At 53.0% G+C, this 20,291-nt stretch overlaps 1 protein-coding gene across 1 annotated transcript; it reads right to left on the reverse strand.

Moving 5' to 3' along the window:
* Nucleotides 1-9,924: 9,924 nt before the first annotated feature.
* Nucleotides 9,925-15,272, reverse strand: LOC142493973 (alpha-1,6-mannosyl-glycoprotein 2-beta-N-acetylglucosaminyltransferase-like). The gene has a single exon (XM_075598798.1). The coding sequence runs from the start codon at nucleotides 14,346-14,348 to the stop codon at nucleotides 13,068-13,070; it is 1,281 nt and encodes a 426-aa protein (XP_075454913.1). The 5' UTR covers nucleotides 14,349-15,272; the 3' UTR covers nucleotides 9,925-13,067.
* Between the last annotated feature and the right edge of the window lie 5,019 nt (nucleotides 15,273-20,291).

The raw sequence follows: 20,291 nt of genomic DNA on the forward strand, positions 1-20,291 counted from the left end.
AGCAATGTGAGCGGGAACATGAGATGAGGTGGTGTGGGAGCAATGTGAGCGGGAACATGAGATGAGGTGGTGTGGGAGCAATGTGAGCGGGAACATGAGATGAGGTGGTGTGGGAGCAATGTGAGCAGGAACATGAGATGTGGTGGTGTGGGAACAATGTGAGCGAAACATGAGATGTGGTGTGGGAGCAATGTGAGCGAAACATGAGGTGGTGTGGGAGCAATGTGAGCGGGAACATGAGATGAGGTGGTGTGGGAGCAATGTGAGCGGGAACATGAGATGTGGTGGTGTGGGAGCAATGTGAGCGGGAACATGAGATGAGGTGGTGTGGGAGCAATGTGAGCGGGAACATGAGATGAGGTGGTGTGGGAGCAATGTGAGCGGGAACATGAGATGTGGTGGTGTGGGAGCAATGTGAGTGGGAACATGAGATGAGGTGGTGTGGGAGCAATGTGAGTGGGAACATGAGATGAGGTGGTGTGGGAGCAATGTGAGTGGGAACATGAGATGTGGTGGTGTGGGAGCAATGTGAGTGGGAACATGACATGAGGTGGTGTGGGAGCAATGTGAGCGAGAACATGAGATAAGGTGGTGTGGGAGCAATGTGAGCGGGAACATGAGATGAGGTGGTGTGGGAGCAATGTGAGCAGGAACATGAGATGAGGTGGTGTGGGAGCAATGTGAGCGGGAACATGAGATGAGGTGGTGTGGGAGCAATGTGAGCGGGAACATGAGATGAGGTGGTGTGGGAGCAATGTGAGCGAGAACATGAGATAAGGTGGTGTGGGAGCAATGTGAGCGGGAACATGAGATGAGGTGGTGTGGGAGCAATGTGAGCGGGAACATGAGATGAGGTGGTGTGGGAGCAATGTGAGCGGGAACATGAGATGAGGGTGTGGGAGCAATGTGAGCGGGAACATGAGATAAGGTGGTGTGGGAGCAATGTGAGCGGGAACCTGAGATGAGGGTGTGGGAGCAATGTGAGCGGGAACATGAGATGAGGTGGTGTGGGAGCAATGTGAGCGGGAACATGAGATGAGGTGGTGTGGGAGCAATGTGAGCGGGAACATGAGATGAGGTGGTGTGGGAGCAATGTGAGCGGGAACATGAGATGAGGTGGTGTGGGAGCAATGTGAGCGGGAACATGAGATGTGGTGGTGTGGGAGCAATGTGAGCGGGAACATGAGATGAGGGTGTGGGAGCAATGTGAGCGGGAACATGAGATGAGGTGGTGTGGGAGCAATGTGAGCGGGAACATGAGATGAGGTGGTGTGGGAGCAATGTGAGTGGGAACATGAGATGAGGTGGTGTGGGAGCAATGTGAGTGGGAACATGAGATGTGGTGGTGTGGGAGCAATGTGAGCGGGAACATGAGATGAGGTGGTGTAGGAGCAATGTGAGCGGGAACATGAGATGAGGTGGTGTGGGAGCAATGTGAGTGGGAACATGAGATGTGGTGGTGTGGGAGCAATGTGAGCGGGAACATGAGATGAGGTGGTGTGGGAGCAATGTGAGCGGGAACATGAGATGAGGTGGTGTGGGAGCAATGTGAGCGGGAACATGAGATGAGGTGGTGTGGGAGCAATGTGAGCGGGAACATGAGATGAGGTGGTGTGGGAGCAATGTGAGCAGGAACATGAGATGTGGTGGTGTGGGAACAATGTGAGCGAAACATGAGATGTGGTGTGGGAGCAATGTGAGCGAAACATGAGGTGGTGTGGGAGCAATGTGAGCGGGAACATGAGATGAGGTGGTGTGGGAGCAATGTGAGCGGGAACATGAGATGTGGTGGTGTGGGAGCAATGTGAGCGGGAACATGAGATGAGGTGGTGTGGGAGCAATGTGAGCGGGAACATGAGATGAGGTGGTGTGGGAGCAATGTGAGCGGGAACATGAGATGTGGTGGTGTGGGAGCAATGTGAGTGGGAACATGAGATGAGGTGGTGTGGGAGCAATGTGAGCGAAACATGAGATGTGGTGTGGGAGCAATGTGAGCGAAACATGAGATGTGGTGGTGTAGGAGCAATGTGAGTGGGAACATGAGATGTGGTGGTGTAGGAGCAATGTGAGCGGGAACATGAGATGAGGTGGTGTGGGAGCAATGTGAGCGGGAACATGAGATGAGGTGGTGTGGGAGCAATGTGAGCGGGAACATGAGATGAGGTGGTGTGGGAGCAATGTGAGCGAGAACATGAGATGAGGTGGTGTGGGAGCAATGTGAGCGAAACATGAGGTGGTGTGGGAGCAATGTGAGCAGGAACATGAGATGAGGTGGTGTGGGAGCAATGTGAGCGGGAACATGAGATGAGGTGGTGTGGGAGCAATGTGAGCGAAACATGAGATGAGGTGGTGTGGGAGCAATGTGAGCGGGAACATGAGATGAGGTGGTGTGGGAGCAATGTGAGCGGGAACATGAGATGAGGTGGTGTGGGAGCAATGTGAGCAGGAACATGAGATGTGGTGGTGTGGGAACAATGTGAGCGAAACATGAGATGTGGTGGTGTGGGAACAATGTGAGCGGGAACATGAGATGAGGTGGTGTAGGAGCAATGTGAGTGGGAACATGAGATGTGGTGGTGTAGGAGCAATGTGAGCGGGAACATGAGATGAGGTGGTGTGGGAGCAATGTGAGCGGGAACATGAGATGAGGTGGTGTGGGAGCAATGTGAGCGGGAACATGAGATGAGGTGGTGTGGGAGCAATGTGAGCGAGAACATGAGATGAGGTGGTGTGGGAGCAATGTGAGCGGGAACATGAGATGAGGTGGTGTGGGAGCAATGTGAGCGGGAACATGAGATGAGGTGGTGTGGGAGCAATGTGAGCGGGAACATGAGATGTGGTGGTGTGGGAGCAATGTGAGCGGGAACATGAGATGAGGTGGTGTGGGAGCAATGTGAGCGGGAACATGAGATGTGGTGGTGTGGGAGCAATGTGAGCGGGAACATGAGATGAGGTGGTGTGGGAGCAATGTGAGCGGGAACATGAGGTGGTGTGGGAGCAATGTGAGCGAAACATGAGATGAGGTGGTGTGGGAGCAAGGTGAGCGGGAACATGAGATGAGGTGGTGTGGGAGTAATGTGAGCGGGAACATGAGATGAGGTGGTGTGGGAGCAATGTGAGTGGGAACATGAGATGAGGTGGTGTGGGAGTAATGTGAGCGGGAACATGAGATGAGGTGGTGTGGGAGCAATGTGAGCGGGAACATGAGATGAGGTGGTGTGGGAGCAATGTGAGCGGGAACATGAGATGTGGTGGTGTGGGAGCAATGTGAGCGGGAACATGAGATGAGGTGGTGTGGGAGCAATGTGAGCGGGAACATGAGGTGGTGTGGGAGCAATGTGAGCGAAACATGAGATGAGGTGGTGTGGGAGCAATGTGAGCGGGAACATGAGATGAGGCGGTGTGGGAGCAATGTGAGCGGGAACATGAGATAAGGTGGTGTGGGAGCAATGTGAGCGGGAACATGAGATGAGGTGGTGTGGGAGCAATGTGAGTGGGAACATGAGATGAGGTGGTGTGGGAGCAATGTGAGCGGGAACATGAGATGAGGTGGTGTGGGAGCAATGTGAGTGGGAACATGAGATGAGGTGGTGTGGGAGCAATGTGAGCGAGAACATGAGATGTGGTGGTGTGGGAGCAATGTGAGCGGGAACATGAGATGAGGTGGTGTGGGAGCAATGTGAGCGGGAACATGAGATGAGGTGGTGTAGGAGCAATGTGAGCGGGAACATGAGATGAGGTGGTGTGGGAGCAATGTGAGTGGGAACATGAGATGAGGTGGTGTGGGAGCAATGTGAGCGGGAACATGAGGTGGTGTGGGAGCAATGTGAGCGAGAACATGAGATGAGGTGGTGTGGGAGCAATGTGAGCGGGAACATGAGGTGGTGTGGGAGCAATGTGAGCGGGAACATGAGATGAGGTGGTGTGGGAGCAATGTGAGTGGGAACATGAGATGAGGTGGTGTGGGAGCAATGTGAGCGGGAACATGAGATAAGGTGGTGTGGGAGCAATGTGAGCGAGAACATGAGATGAGGCGGTGTGGGAGCAATGTGAGTGGGAACATGAGATGAGGTGGTGTGGGAGCAATGTGAGCGGGAACATGAGATGAGGTGGTGTGGGAGCAATGTAAGCGGGAACATGAGGTGGTGTGGGAGCAATGTGAGCGGGAACATGAGATGAGGTGATGTGGGAGCAATGTGAGCGGGAACATGAGATGAGGTGGTGTGGGAGCAATGTGAGCGAGAACATGAGATGAGGCGGTGTGGGAGCAATGTGAGTGGGAACATGAGATGAGGTGGTGTGGGAGCAATGTGAGCGGGAACATGAGATGAGGTGGTGTGGGAGCAATGTAAGCGGGAACATGAGGTGGTGTGGGAGCAATGTGAGCGGGAACATGAGATGAGGTGATGTGGGAGCAATGTGAGCGGGAACATGAGATGAGGTGGTGTGGGAGCAATGTGAGCGAGAACATGAGATGAGGTGGTGGGGGAGCAATGTGAGCGAGAACATGAGATGAGGTGGTGTGGGAGCAATGTGAGTGGGAACATGAGATGAGGTGGTGTGGGAGCAATGTGAGCGGGAACATGAGATAAGGTGGTGTGGGAGCAATGTGAGCGGGAACATGAGATGAGGTGGTGTGGGAGCAATGTGAGCGGGAACATGAGATGAGGTGGTGTGGGAGCAATGTGAGCGGGAACATGAGATGAGGTGGTGTGGGAGCAATGTGAGTGGGAACATGAGATGAGGTGGTGTGGGAGCAATGTTAGCGGGAACATGAGATGTGGTGGTGTGGGAGCAATGTGAGCGGGAACATGAGATGAGGTGGTGTGGGAGCAATGTGAGCGGGAACATGAGGTGGTGTGGGAGCAATGTGAGCGGGAACATGAGATGAGGCGGTGTGGGAGCAATGTTAGCGGGAACATGAGATGAGGTGGTGTGGGAGCAATGTGAGCAGGAACATGAGATGAGGTGGTGTGGGAACAATGTGAGCGGGAACATGAGATGAGGGTGTGGGAGCAATGTGAGCGGGAACATGAGATGAGGTGGTGTGGGAGCAATGTGAGCGGGAACATGAGATGAGGGTGTGGTCAATATGGAAAAGGAGGGATTGTGAAATCAGATAAGGAGTTTTGAGGACTTACTGCAGAACGGTGAACAAGTCCTGGCTCTGAATTCAGCATTGCATGATAATAACAAACATTCGTGTGGACTTTAACCAGTTTCAATTGCAGAAACGTGGGTCTGGACTTCAGTGTATTTGGAGAGACTACACCCTGCTCCCGTTCACAGGAGGCGGGCGGTGAGCAGGGTGACGTGTACTCTCTCCAAATACACTCGTTAGTGTGATCTGCCTTTTTATTACATTTATTAAATGCGTTTTTTATACTTTAAATATAAACATTTTTGTACCATATTGATCTGCGCTATGGAGCTATTACTCTTAATACCGAGGTACACCCACATGACACCCCCGGGAGTTACCGTTTGTCCTGAGTTCCAGACTACAGGTTGCCACAGTTTGTGTGCCTGATAATCTCCTCTATCTTGTGAGTAGGCAGAACATAGAGCCAAGACACAGACCTGATACCCACCCACCATCATAATACATCTACACTTACAGTTGGCTGTTTTTGTCCCTCCTTTCTTATATGCTCCCCCTGGACTGTGATAACAAACAAATTTAACCCATGGCACATCACCGTTACTGGGTTACATTGGTCCAATATAGATTAGATACCAGTATCGATGAAGACTCTGCCTAATAGTGATCAGAAAGGGGTATATATTGCACCAGCAGAATATCCAACGTTTCCGTCCTGCTGCGGGACACTCGTTATTCTGATGCATACAAATAATTCATTACATATACACACACACACACACACACACACACACACACACACACACACGACTTTATTTAAAAAGAAGCACAGACTCCAGCACTCATTCATTTGAATGTATTTTTATTGTTACAAAAAATAATTTGTAAAATCCTAACATTTTCATTGTAAAACATGACTGTTATCCCGTTAGAGAAACCCGTGTGATTACGCCGGGAGCCTCCCGACGTTGCATAGAGAGGTACATGTCCTTCAGGCACAGACATTTACATCGCAGCTTCACAGCCCTGAATACCGAGGAGACAACAACAGAAACAAGACATTTACAGCAGGGGGTGTATCCAAGCATTGTATAATGAAGACAGAGGGTGTCACTTTCTCAGAGTTAGACCTCTGCAAAATAAAATTATATATATATAAAAAAAATATCAAGGTTTATAACCAATTTTAATCAGCATTTTAACCACATCACTGCTGGAGAGGTGTGAAAAGCTTTGCAGATCACAGCAATACACAGCTGGCCTGTCCAAGACTAAAGAGGTTACATCTTAAAGGAGGCCGTTCAAGCGCCATTTTGTTTTAAAAATAGGTTTGAAGCAGGGGGTCTCTGGAGCTGAACTGCGTTTATTTTGGCTCTGGGGACCTCCTGCTTCCCGAGATGCTTCCGCAGGGGGTGCCGGTAGCAGCGCCGGCTGGGCTTGTTGGGGTTATGGAAATGGTGGCTTTAAAGCTCCCGCGTCACACGGACACAATCAAAAGCCGTGACTTCTTCCCTTGCGTCTTCCTATTGGCCTGTGCGACTGGGACATTTAAATAGCAGCGATACCGGCGCCCCCTACAGGAGGTAATTATCTCCGGTATCAGGGGGTCCCCGGGGCTGAAATCAGAGCGGTTTAGCTCCGCAGACCCCCTGCTTCATTTCTATTGTTATTATTTATTTTTTATACCAACAAAACCACGTGTCGAGGACGGCAGCTTTAAAAGTATTTCCCTGATATCTAAAAGGTGCTACACAGATATCAAGAGTGACCGTTCAGTGGTTAAAAGAGGCCAAAAAATCAGTGGCGATGTGTGGGCATTAACCCTCTCTTATTGCTGTGTTTTACTGACACATCTCCATGTAGCAAGGCAAAAATACCGGTGCCATTCTGGAGCACACAACTGCATCTTATCCAACGGGGGGAAAAGCCACAGGATACTTTTCTTGGATACGTCGGTAGCTAGGTTTTTGCCCCAGAATTGCCCCACTTTTGCTGGACACGCCCCAAAGTTTAAAATCCAAGCACTAAACAAACCATCACAGTGAAAATACATTAAAAACAGGGGGTTCTCCATTTCAGCCCTCAAGACCCACCAACAGGTCAGGTTTTCAGGATATCCCAGCTTTAGCACAGGTGGTTCAGTCTTTGAGCGACTGATTGAGCCACCTGTGCTGAAGCAGGGATATCCTGACCTGTTGGGGGGGGGTCTTGAGAACCCGTACATTAAAACGAAATCCTTGATTGTCTACACAATGACTAATGTTTTAAATAAACATTAGCCGGCAAAGCAATTACACTAATTAATAACCAGACAAAAACCACGCGTCACGATAATATTACCTCCGAAACCTTTCACTTCGAGAAAAAGACGGTATCGGCAAATTACCATCGGTCAGATTACAGCCGATCCTATTTGCTGGTGTGTGTGTGCCCTTCCTACAGTCAAAGGCTGAGCCGCCTGTGCTGAAGCAGGGATATCCTGAAAACCAGACCTGTTGGTAGCTCTTGAGGACTGAAGTTGGCCGCCCCGGATCTAACAGAACCCTGCCATGTGTTCTTTCTGGGCCTGGGGCGGTACTGCAGTATTAATACCGGTGCTGCCAAGGGGGAAATGAACACAGCTGTTACCTCTGGCAGCAAGGTGGGGGTTAACTCGTACCAATACGCATTGTGGGACTTGCAGGCCGGTCTTTCCAAGCCAGAAAGTACAGGACAAAGTCCCGCCATGCTGAGCAATACGTCTAAAAAACAGGACTGGGTCGCACTGCCCTGACCTCTGTCCAACATGTCAGCTAACGACACTTTTTAAAATAATAAAACCCAGAGGGAGTCATTGGTAAGAATACAGATGTGTTTAGTGCGCAACAAAGCACACGCACACGCAACAAAGCACACGCACGGTCAGCTGGCAAACACGGATATCCAATTAGAATCCAGCAACTCCCAGGGATCCATATATACAACATTCCCTTTAGTGGGGGAAATAGTACTGCGCATACATGTGGCAAAAACAGAACCCGACGCAGCGCGCACTGGCAGAACCCGACGCAGCGCGCTCTCGCAGAACCCGACGCAGCGCGCTCTCGCAGAACCCGACGCAGCGCGCCCTCGCAGAACCCGACGCAGCGCGCCCTCGCAGAACCCGACGCAGCGCGCCCTCGCAGAACCCGACGCAGCGCGCCCTCGCAGAACCCGACGCAGCGCGCCCTCGCAGAACCCGACGCAGCGCGCCCTCGCAGAACCCGACGCAGCGCGCCCTCGCAGAACCCGACGCAGCGCGCCCTCGCAGAACCCGACGCAGCGCGCCCTCGCAGAACCCGACGCAGCGCGCCCTCGCAGAACCCGACGCAGCGCGCCCTCGCAGAACCCGACGCAGCGCGCCCTCGCAGAACCCGACGCAGCGCGCCCTCGCAGAACCCGACGCAGCGCGCCCTCGCAGACGCAACAAAGCACACGCACGGTCAGCTGGCAAACACGGATATCCAATTAGAATCCAGCAACTCCCAGGGATCCATATATACAACATTCCCTTTAGTGGGGGAAATAGTACTGCGCATACATGTGGCAAAAACAGAACCCGACGCAGCGCGCACTCGCAGAACCCGACGCAGCGCGCTCTCGCAGAACCCGACGCAGCGCGCTCTCGCAGAACCCGACGCAGCGCGCCCTCGCAGAACCCGACGCAGCGCGCCCTCGCAGAACCCGACGCAGCGCGCCCTCGCAGAACCCGACGCAGCGCGCCCTCGCAGAACTCGACGCAGCGCGCCCTCGCAGAACTCGACGCAGCGCGCCCTCGCAGAACCCGACGCAGCGCACCCTCGCAGAACCCGACGCAGCACACCCTCGCAGAACCCGACGCAGCGCGCTCTCGCAGAGCTCGACGCAGCGCACCCTCGCAGAACCCGACGCAGCGCGCCCTCACAGAACTCGACGCAGTGGGCCCTCGCAGAACCCGACGCAGCGCGCCCTCACAGAACTCAACGCAGTGGGCCCTCGCAGAACCCGACGCAGCGCGCCCTCACAGAACTCGACGCAGCACGCCCTCGCAGAACCCGACGCAGCGCGCCCTCGCAGAACCCGACGCAGCGCGCCCTCGCAGAAGAAAGAGTTCTGTGAGTGCGCACTGCATCAGGTTCTGTTCTTTCCACATGTATGCGCAGTACTATATCCCCCATGTCAGAAAGCCAAGCACCGTCAGGCGGGCCTGCATGGGGCAAAGAGTGCAAGTTACTGAGTATTGTATTGTGCATACCCCAGTTTAAGGACACTCACACACACACACACACACACACACACACACACTACTCAGTAACTTGCGCTCTTTGCCGCCCGCCTGACCGTGCTTGGCTTTCTGAAACCCTCAGTGCCAGGAGGATCTTCAATGTGTTACAAAGCGAGGCCTGCTTTTTGGGCAGTGTAGGGGTTAAAGGTTTGCGCTGGCACACAATGGGTTAATGGTGAAATGATTCCCAGAAAGTGCACAAATGTTACCGTGCTGAATCAGAACCGGTTTGGGCAGAGAATGCAGCTGGAAACGAGTTGTGTTTGAGGTAAAAGAGCGCGGGCGCATTCTTTCCGGGAGCGCACGCGCGGCATATCTCTAACTTTAACGTTCAAACGCAGCAAAATGTGGCCGAGAAGATGCCCGCTGCGGAAACAACCACGATACGTCCCTCTGCGGAAACGCAATCGTTCAAGAAATATTTACATCTCATTGTCCGTTCTTTCCGCTGGGAAACAGAGGGACACCGGCATCTCTTGTTATTTATATCACCACAACCCATTCATCTCACAGTATATGGACAACGTGTGATTTTAAGGGGGGGGGGGGGTGGGAAAGAGAGCTTAAATAAATCGCCTTATTCCTGTTTTTTTAACCCCTTGTCTCTGCCCCTTTTAGACCCAAAGAACAAACACTAACATGCATTTGTATAGGTCAGTTTCTCCTCCCAGTCATTGCCGCATGAATGCGCTCACATTAATACAATATATCGCAGGACTCTGCATTAGCCAACAAGCTAAAAGTCACTAACGGGCCCCGCAGAGCAGCCAGGCCCCAAACATAGCAACGCGACTCCACAGGCGCACTTCCATTCACCTGCAGACTGACCCATTCCCCATTCTGCCCGTGGGCGCGAGCGGATAAAGCACAATAATGCAGAAGCCCGAGAGCAGACGGGGCGACACATTGTACGCGAGCTCCCACGGGAGACGCTGCAAACACCCGTTTCATTCCCGGAGAGCAGCGTTCCCACGCACAGTCCCCAAGGAACCTGGACTCCCTGCCGGCTGCGATTGGTTTTGTTGCATCAACATGAAACAGATCCCTGGGTGTCTTTGTGCACGGACATCCGAGCGGTGACTCATATCTTGTGACATCTCTGTGACCCGGAACCAAGGTACGGTCATATTTACTAAACGGCGCGATGCCATGTGGCAGCGTGTGCCATACGGTTTAGCAAAGGGGTGGCCAACTCCAGTTCTCAAGGCCCACCAACAGCTCAGGTTTCCAGGATATCCCTGCTTCAGCACAGCTGGTGCAATCTTGGATTGAGCCACGTGTGCTGAAGCAGGGATATCCTTAAAGTGACCGGTTGTTGGCCCTTGAGGACTGGAGTTGAGAACCCCGGGTTTAGCAGCATGTTTCTAATCCTATTAAATTGATATATAATTGCAAAAATGTTGGTATTTTGGGTGTCATTCAGCACATAGTTATTATTGTGACTAAGCAGTGACTTCTGCCGAGATACAAGTGCTGAGCGTTTCACATAAATCCTCCCCAACACCATTTAAATAAAAAGGTTAGGGTGGGGGAATAAAGGGGCAGGAACATTGGGAACATGAGACTTTTAAACTCATTGTAGATGTGGCGACTGTCCTAGAGATCAGTGTGCGGCGGACTTATCTATTCCAACCGCGGAAAGAGCACGGAAAATACGCCGGCGTTCACCTTTCATGGCGACTCGCAAAAAGTGTCGCGAGTTTCCAGATTTCTACAGGAATTAAAATAAAAAGGGAAGCGATTTCGAGTGACCTTTGGTCCGGTAACAGGGAGTCGGCAAGTATTTGGTTTACGTACGAAAGACACATATTTGGTGATTAAACAAACAAAAAAAAAGGCTACAGTACAGGTCAGACCTGTTATCATAGTGCCAGCCATGTCGCTATGTAACCCCCGCACTGCTGGGAGCCCACACAGGGGTTAGGAGCCCCCCAGCAGTATTAGATACTTCAGCATTTTCGGGGACAGGTTTTCTTTGGCTGCTGGACAAACTGTAGGGCTACATTTCCCCTCTAGTAACCTGTTCCCGGCACGGTATAACAAATGACCCGACACACACTTTCCCGATCTGAACGACCAGCCTCTTCACTGAGATGGGCTAGTGCGGAGGGTGGCCAACCCCAGTCAAGGGCCACTAACAGGTCAAGTTTTAAGGATATTGCTGCTTCAGCACACGTGGCTTAAATCAGTGGCTCAGTGGTAGACCTGTTGGTGGCCCTTGAGGACTGGAGTTGGCCACCCCAACTCCAGTCCAAGGGCCACGACAGGTCTTCAGGATATCCCTGCTTCAGCACACTTGGCTCAATGTTTGACTGAGCCACTTGTGCTGAAGCAGGGATATCTTGAAAACCTGACCTGTTGGCCCTTGAGGACAGGAGTTTGTCACCCCTGTGAGTGGTTCGCAGGCTCAGTTGGATTAACCAATTCACTGCCAGGAGGCCTGCAATACAACGCAGAATAATACATTGGGGACCCCTCTGTGTGAAAATGAGTAAGGCGCTGGTGCACATTTAAGTACCATGTGAGCTGATGGGAAAATGTCAGCACTTGGGCCCAAAACATGCTGGGAAGGGGGGGGGGGGCTCCTCATTCTGCACCGCTTCATTTGCCCCAGTCAATGAGACCATTAACCCTTTTACTGCCATGGGATTCAGCAATGCATGGAACAATCCCTCGCAACACCTTCACAAAAATTCCCGGCAAAGCAATGAATTGCAGACCCCCTCTGGAAGTGAAGGGGTTAAAAGAAGCATACAAATCATTGTAAAATGGCTTGGCCCAAATATATATATATATACATACTACACACACAGCCGGTCAGTGCGGAGGTATAAGGCACAGGAATATGCTTTTACAGTCATCTTTGGTCAGTGGATTTGGGTTCTCGGCTTCTGTTGGACGCTGGTTCAGGAATCAAAGTCTTGGCAACGAGTTAAAAACAATGATATATTCCCGGATACACAACACTTTGCAGAGACCGGCAAGTGAAGGGGTGGGGAACCCCGTAATGAGCGACTGCTGTGCAAGGGATTGCCCCAAATATGCAAACAGCCCCAATCACATCAATGCAAATACTTCCAATCGCAGAAACTGCCGGAACAAAGCAAAAAACTGACAGTAATACTTTGCTTGGCGCCCTGAAACCATGTGAAAAAGTCATTTCCATTCCTAAGGCATCAACATGAAGGTAAAGGTGCGCTTCCAGAACCATCCCAGCGCACACGCACTATACTGTACTGTAGGTCAGGGATTAAGGATATCCCTGCTTCAGCACAGCTGGTGCAGTCATTCTAACGGAGCCAGAGATATCCTGAAAACCTGACCTGTTGGTGGCCCTTGAGGACTGGGTGTTGGCCGCCCCTGCTGCAGCTGATGTCAAAAAGCAGCAATTTAGGTAGAAGTGAAGTTAATATTTTGCAGAAATTGTAACAAAGATGTTTCTACAAATCCTGAGAATTTAGGTCACGATACAGACACCCCGGGGAGAGGAAGGATGGGTGGCAGCCCCCGGTCAGACATCCCGGGGGAGGGGAAGGATGGGTGGCAGCCCCCGGTCAGACATCCCGGGGGAGGGGAAGGATGGGTGGCAGCCCCGGTCAGACATCTCGGGGGAGCGGAAGGATGGGTGGCAGCCCCGTCTCAAACACAACCAGGAAGTGTGGGCGTTAAGGGCAAGTTGGCACTTCACAGCCTGGCATAAGACTGGCACAGGGCATGGTCTCTGATGTCCCCCCACCCTCCATTCTTAGTCTGTGGAGGGTTATGTACTTCTTGTTGAAGGCTGGCGATGGTCAGGGTTTTTGGGAAGAGTCGCCCACTCAGCTCCCTGACCTGTGCCCTGAGCGCTTGAGCGGCGGCTTCCGTGCTGGCGCAGGGTCCTGTGCGCCCGCACCCGCCTTCTTCCGCCTTGGCGGGCAGCGTGAGCACTCGGGGCAGGCTGGCAGACAGCACCTTCAGTGGGTGGGCGAGGCAGGCGGCGGACACATACTGCAGGCTCCAGTCCCAGTTGTAATCGTCGTAGGTGCAGAATTCGGCCAGGCAGCCCATCAGTTGGTAGTAGAGCTCTCTGGGCATGGCCACTGCAGACCGGTGCTTGGGTGCCACCCAGCCACTCACTTCCGCATGTTGAGGGTCTGGTGACGGTTCAGGGCTGGCGGTGCCCCCCAGGCTCAGGAGCTGACATCCCTCCTCGCGGCACTGCTTCTGCATGAGCCGCAGCATGTGCAACCAGTCAGGGAGAAGGTAGCTGCCCTCCTCAAGGAACAGCACCTGCTCTCGGTGTCCACTCACCTCCCGCAGCCTCTCCCACGTGAAGTGAAGCTTCCACCACCAATGGTGCTTGTCCAGAGCGAAGGCTGCTTCCCGGTAGTGCCCGTGGATGTCCGGGTACTCGGCGTTCTTGCAGCCCCTCTGGAGGGCAGATTCCCGAGACAAGTCCCGCGGGCAGTCGGCAGGGTCTGCTCCTGGGTATTCCTCAGGGTAAAAGCTCAGGCTGTACGGGAAGTATATGGGCAGCACCCGGCAAAAGTCAATGGAGTGCATGGCATCGGTAGCCTCAGGGCAGGGCTTCTCCATGCTCAGCACTAGCAGGAGGCGGCCGGTGGCCCCTGGGCCAGCTGCCCGGAGGGAATCGGCGAGCAGACGCAGGCGGGGGCCGCTGCCTGGACCCCCCCGCACCTGCACCACCACAACCAGCTGGGGGCGACCTGGAAAGTGCTCAGCGTTCAGCACCGGCTGCCGCAGGTTGTTGCGGTAAGCGTCCAGTCTCATCTGCAGCGGGGAGCCCCGGGGCAGCTGAAAGCCAGAGGGGTTCGTCCTCTCACTGGGGAGCGAGGCCGGGGGTAAAGGCTCAGACCCACCCTGATCGGAGGCGGAGGAGGTGTAGAGGAGCAGGCAGGCACTGAGCAGCACACCTAGGAGCAGCAGCAAGGCAGCGATCTTCTTCTTGTGTAACGTCAGCCGCATGGTTACAGCCACTAATTACCCCCGAGCCGATCAACACAATAGTATCCTGCGCAGTGCGCGAAATGCCTCCTAGCTCCCCCACCCGCTCTCCAAATGACCCACTGCGAGCCCTAGCATTTTCCTGCCCTGCCTTCTCTGCCCCCTCAATATTCTACTGCCCCCCCTCAATCTCACATTATTGCCCTCCCCTCCAATCTCCACCTCCTAACTGCCCCTTTCAAAACTCAACCTTTTCAATGACCCCCTTTCAGCCTCTACTTGTCCTACGGCAACAGGGTTGGCAGTTCAGCCCCGGGACCTCCTGTACTGCCCCTCACTGGGTTGGCACCTCCTGTACTGGCCCTCACAGAGTGGGTAGGTGGGCGGGCAGCTCCTGGTCTCTCCCCCTGTAGTGCCCCTCACAGGGTGGGTAGGCGGGCAGCTCCTGGTCTCTCCCCCTGTACTGCCCCTCACAGGGTGGGTAGGCGGGCAGCTCCTGGTCTCTCCCCCTGTATTGCCCCTCACAGGGTGGGTAGGTGGGTGGGTAGGTGGGCGGGCAGCTCCTGGTCTCTCCCCCTGTATTGCCCCTCACAGGGTGGGTAGGTGAGTGGGCAGCTCCTGCTCTGTACCCCTCACACATGGGTTTGGGCAGCCCCTGCTCTCTCCTGTACTGCCCCTCACAGGGTGGGTGGGTAGATGGGTGGGCAGCCCCTGCTCTCTCCTGTACTGCCCCTCACAGGGTGGGTGGGTAGATGGGTGGGCAGCCCCTGCTCTCTCCTGTACTGCCCCTCACAGGGTGTGCGGCTCAGTTCCGGGACCCCCTGCTCTCTCCCCCTGTACTGCCCCTCACAGGGAGGATGGGTGGTCAGCTCCTGCCTCTCCGGGCTCCTCCAGGTAACTGAACCCGCCGAGAGGACTTCGCCCTCTGCCCCAGCGTCCGCCCGTGACGTCCCCGCCCCTCAACCAATCGGAGGAAAGCGGCGACACTCGACAGCTCTCCCCAACCCTCCCCCGGCTTCAGCTGACCAATTGGGGGAGAGCCTCCAGGGTGACGTACGGTGGAAACCGCGTCGGCCATGTTTGGTAAGGGCAAGTCTGCCCATACGTGTTGTAGAACAGGTGTTGAGCAGAAGTGTGAGGGAGCGCGGTGTGAGGGGGCACGGTGTGAGGGGAGCAGTGTAAGGGGCGCAGTGTCAGTGTAAGGGGCGCAGTGTAAGGGGCACAGTGTGAGGGGAGCAGTGTAAGGGGCGCAGTGTCAGTGTAAGGGGCGCAGTGTAAGGGGCACAGTGTGAGGGGCACAGTGTAAGGCGCGTGGTGTAAGGGGCGCAGTGTGAGGGAGTGTAAGGGGCGCAGTGTGAGGGGGCGCAGTGTGAGGGGGCGCAGTGTGAGGGGGCGCAGTGTGAGGGAGTTTAAGGGGCACAGTGTAAGTGGGCACAGTGTGAGGGGGCACAGTGTGAGGGGGCGCAGTTTGAGGGAGTATAAGGGGCACAGTGTATGGGAGCACAGTGTCAGTGTAAGGGAGTATAAGGGGCACAGTGTAAGGGGCGCAGTGTCAGTGTAAGGGGCGCAGTGTAAGGGAGTATAAGGGGCACAGTGTAAGGGGGCGCAGTGTCTGTGTGAGGGGGCGCGGTGCGTGGGGAAGCAGTGTATGGGAGCACAGTGTATGGACGCACAGTGTCAGTGTAAGGGACACAGTGTCACTGAGGGGCACAGTATAAGGAACGCGGTGTAAGAGGCGCACAGTGTCTTTGTGAGGAGCACAGTGTAAGGGGCGCAGTGTAAGGTAGTGTAAGGGGCGCAGTGTAAGGTAGTGTAAGGGGCGCAGTGTAAGGTAGTGTAAGGGGCGCAGTGTAAGGTAGTGTAAGGGGCGCAGTGTCAGTGTACAGTAGTGTAAGGGGCGCAGTGTAAGGTAGGGTAAGGGGCGCAGTGTAAGGTAGTGTAAGGGGCGCAGTGTAAGGTAGTGTAAGGGGCGCAGTGTAAGGTAGTGTAAGGGGCGCAGTGTAAGGTAGTGTAAGGGGCGCAGTGTAAGGGGCGCAGTGTCAGTGTAAGGGGCGCAGTGTAAGGTAGTGTAAGGGGCTCAGTGTCACCGAGGTGCACAGTGTAAGGAGCATGGTGTAAGGGTTGCACAGTGTCAATGTAAGGGGCGCAGTGTGAGGGAGTGTAAAGGAGCGCAGTGTGAGGGAGTATAAGGGGCACAGTGTAAGGGGGCGTAGTGTGAGGGAGTATAAGGGGCGTAGTGTAAGGGGGCGCAGTGTCTGTGTGAGGGGGCGCGGTGCGTGGGGAAGCAGTGTATGGGAGCACAGTGTCAGTGTGAGGGAGTGTAAGGGACACAGTGTAAGGGGCGCAGTGTTAAGTAGTGCGGTGTAATGGGCACACAGTGTCAGTGGCTTAGTGTGAGGGAGTGTAAGGGGCGCACAGTGTCATTGTAAGGGGCACAGTGTAAGGGGCGCACAGTGTCAGTGTGAGGGGCACAGTGTAAGGGGCACAGTGTGTGGGGCGCACAGTGTCAGTGTGAGGGGCACAGTGTAAGGGGCACAGTGTAAGGGGCGCACAGTGTCAGTGTGAGGGGCACAGTGTAAGTGTAAGGACCCACGCTGTGGGGACTTCCGCTATCGGCGCTCCCTTACCTCTCTTCCCCGCTGCCTCTAACCCCCGGCGGCGTTCCCCGGCCCTCGGCATCTCCCCCGCGGCCATCTCCTCACTTACGGGAGCGCGCAGACCCAGGCTTCCATTTCATGGTGCCAGGAGCTTGATCCCGCCTCCTCCAGTGCGGCGCGCGCATCGGCGCGCTTTCCTGCCCCTGCTCCACCAGGTTCGCCCCCCAGGCTCTTCTCCCCTATCAGGGCTTCCCTTGGGCCACTCCTCCGCTCCTCCCCTTCCTCTGATAGGTCCCAACGCACTATTTAGTCTCCCCTCACCATTTCCTCTTTGCTCTGCATAGCTCCTGTACCTTGGTGCTGTCTGCTCCTGCCTGGCTCTCTTGTGTTTCAGTCCCTGTTCCTGTTCCTGGATTCTCTGCTGACCTCCCTGGATTTTGACCTTGGCTTTGGATTTCGACCACGCTGCTCTCTGGACCCCCTTGGATTTGGCTTTGGACTCTCTACCTTGCAGAACTCTATATCCCCTGGACACGGCTTACGGACACCCTACTACGCTGCTCTCTCCGCTCCACGACCCAGGCTTACGGACACTCTACCCCGCTGCTCTCCCTACACCTAGACCATTGGCTTACGGACTTAACCCTTCTACACTGGATTTGGCAAGTACTGAACTCTTTCTATTTTTGTTCCCTGGACCAGCTACGCTACTTCCACACTCCGGCCGTGCCCTTGTTTACTGTTACGTGTGTGGTATTTCTCCTTTCCACCTCAGTCCCGGGGTCTCGTCTGGCTTGTGGGCAGGCCGAGCGTTACAGAAACAAGTGGGGAGGGGGTAGAGCAGCTGATCTGGGGTCTCCTGAGAAGATCTAATCACGGGAGGGATAATGCCAGAAATAAGATTACATAGTAAAAAACAGAGACAAGTCAAGCTATATGTAATTACTCAGGTTACCATTTATTAAAGCGGAACATACCAACGTATCCTACTCTACACGTAAACCCATGCTAAATAACTCCATGTTGTAGTCCCCAACAGTCAAGTTACATATAAATGCAAGTAACTTTTAGTTCCAATAATTAGACTTCATAGAGCAACAAATGTATCATGTTAGCTAAAAGACACAATAAAAATACAAAGAATGCTATACAAAAAAAACGCTCTATTAGAGAGGGTTGGGGTTCTTACAATGTGTCTGATCTCAGACGCGCTATTAGATAGGGTTGGGGTTCCTTACAATGCATCTGATCTCAGACACACTATTAGAGAGGGTTGGGGTTCCTTACAATGCATCTGATCTCAGACGCGCTATTAGAGAGGGTTGGGGTTCCTTACAATGCATCTGATATCAGACGTGCTATTAGAGAGGGTTGGGGTTCTTACAATGCGTCTGATCTCAGACGCGCTATTAGAGAGGGAAAACGACAAAAGAACAAGGCGCACAACGCACATAGTGCTGTGGACGCTCCTCTGGGCATTGCAATTATTTTTCACATTCCCCCTAGGGCCGGGCTGTATATAGCCACTAGTGGTATGCGTGCGGTGGTTTCTTTGTGTATAGGAGCACATGTTCTCGTGGGGCTTTTAGTGCAGTTGTGATTGTTCTGGTAATAGTCTTTGGCTTGTATCCCTTCTGTGTGAAGGATTCAAGACTGTGAGGTGTCTGTTCCTGTCTTTAGTATCAGAGCGTATGCGGTGATATCTCTTAGTCTGGCTGTGCGTGATGGCTCGTTTTGTATGAGTGGGATGGAAGCTGGAGTTGGGGAGGTAACTGCATCTGTCTGTGGGGTTCTTGTATACAGATGTGTGTAGTTTGCCATTCTTCAGTGTTACTGTTGTAGCCAGAAAGTTCACTAGGTTTGCCGAATAATCCATTTTGAGCTTAATTGATGGGTGGAATAAATGCAAGGACTCCTAAAATTGTTTCAAATGTTCTAGATAATTGAAACTCGTTAAATTACATGGACCGAAAACTTACTGTGTCATAATGACATCATTAAAATAGCAATAACGTGCAAAGTCCCTGTTCTCGTACTTATTTATACATTCAAAATGTTTTCTTTCTTCAGGTTAAACATGCTTGGAATAAAATGTTTGGGGTGTGGCTGGCCTTCACAGTGGCATTCACGTTAAGATGGTGCCGAGCTAGTTTCTGCACCCGTGGGTGCCAGAGAGGGCTGAGGGTGCCAGAGAGGCCTGAGGGTGCCAGAGAGGCCTGCAGGACAATGCAGCCAAGGGCTAAATAACCAGCATTCCCCAAATTCTGGAACGTGTGTCACTTATCAATGGGGGAATTTATATGAAAAATTAAAAAGGAATAAAAATAAAAGCAAGGTTTGTGAGTTGCCGTGGGCCCTAAAACATGTCAGCCAAGTGATAGCTGCATACGTGACTGAGACAACAAATATAAAGGACTTTTTGTAACAAGTGGGACTGTTTCTATAAAGGTGCGCTCCCACGGACGATCTGGTCATAGCTGGTTCAAAAGGTAAATCTTGATGATTAATGCTCTGTAAAAAATATATATTTTTAAAAAGCAGAGATATCTTTATTTTTTATTATCTTGGTGAATTGTTATTTTTTCCGCCTTCATGATGATGACGTAGTTAGATTTATGCCTGTTCCCTGCTTGTCATATGACCAACTAGGGAAGAGGAAGGTGGGGACACTTAGGGAATTATCCTACCTCAGCCGATCTGACCCATTGTCTTCAAGCCCTTTAACCTGTTAGGAAAGGGTTAAAAGGCACCAAGCAAAACAAATGGCAGAAGATCAGGACCTAACATGACCTTCAAGTCTCAATGTACAAGACCACTTTCTGCCATGAGCCCAATCCCGGCCACAAGCCCTCCGTGGTCCAACGTGGCACTGAACGTGTATCCTGCACTGATTTACTGACACAGCCTCCGGACGGAGCGGTCTCCGGGGCTTATAATCAGTCACAGACGCGGTTACACCGGTTTATCTGGGATACATAAGCAATAACAAAGGGCCCACATGAAAGGATTTTCTCAGGGAAGCTTAAGGCCCTCTCCCCAAATCCTTTAATACACACACAGAGGCCTCTTGTGAACCTACAGGTATATGCACCACACCTGGTAACACATAGGTTCTCACACACACACACACACACACACACACACACACACACACACACACACACACACACACACACACACACACACACACACACACACACACACACACACACACACACACACACACACTATATCTGTGCTTGGGGAAGAGGGAATACCCGTTACATAAAAATCTATAAGAACAGACATCGAATTCACAATATATATTTATACGCCTTTATTATAACCCCATCAGTACAATGGGGGGCAGCGGCAGAGCAGAGTGGTA

This window comes from Ascaphus truei, chromosome 4 (genome assembly GCF_040206685.1).
Source record: "Ascaphus truei isolate aAscTru1 chromosome 4, aAscTru1.hap1, whole genome shotgun sequence".
Lineage (NCBI taxonomy): Eukaryota > Metazoa > Chordata > Amphibia > Anura > Ascaphidae > Ascaphus > Ascaphus truei.

Coding starts and splice junctions, on each gene's coding strand:
- LOC142493973 (XM_075598798.1), bottom strand. CDS start 14,348: ATGCGGCTGACGTTACACAAGAAGAAGATCGCTGCCTTGCTGCTGCTC.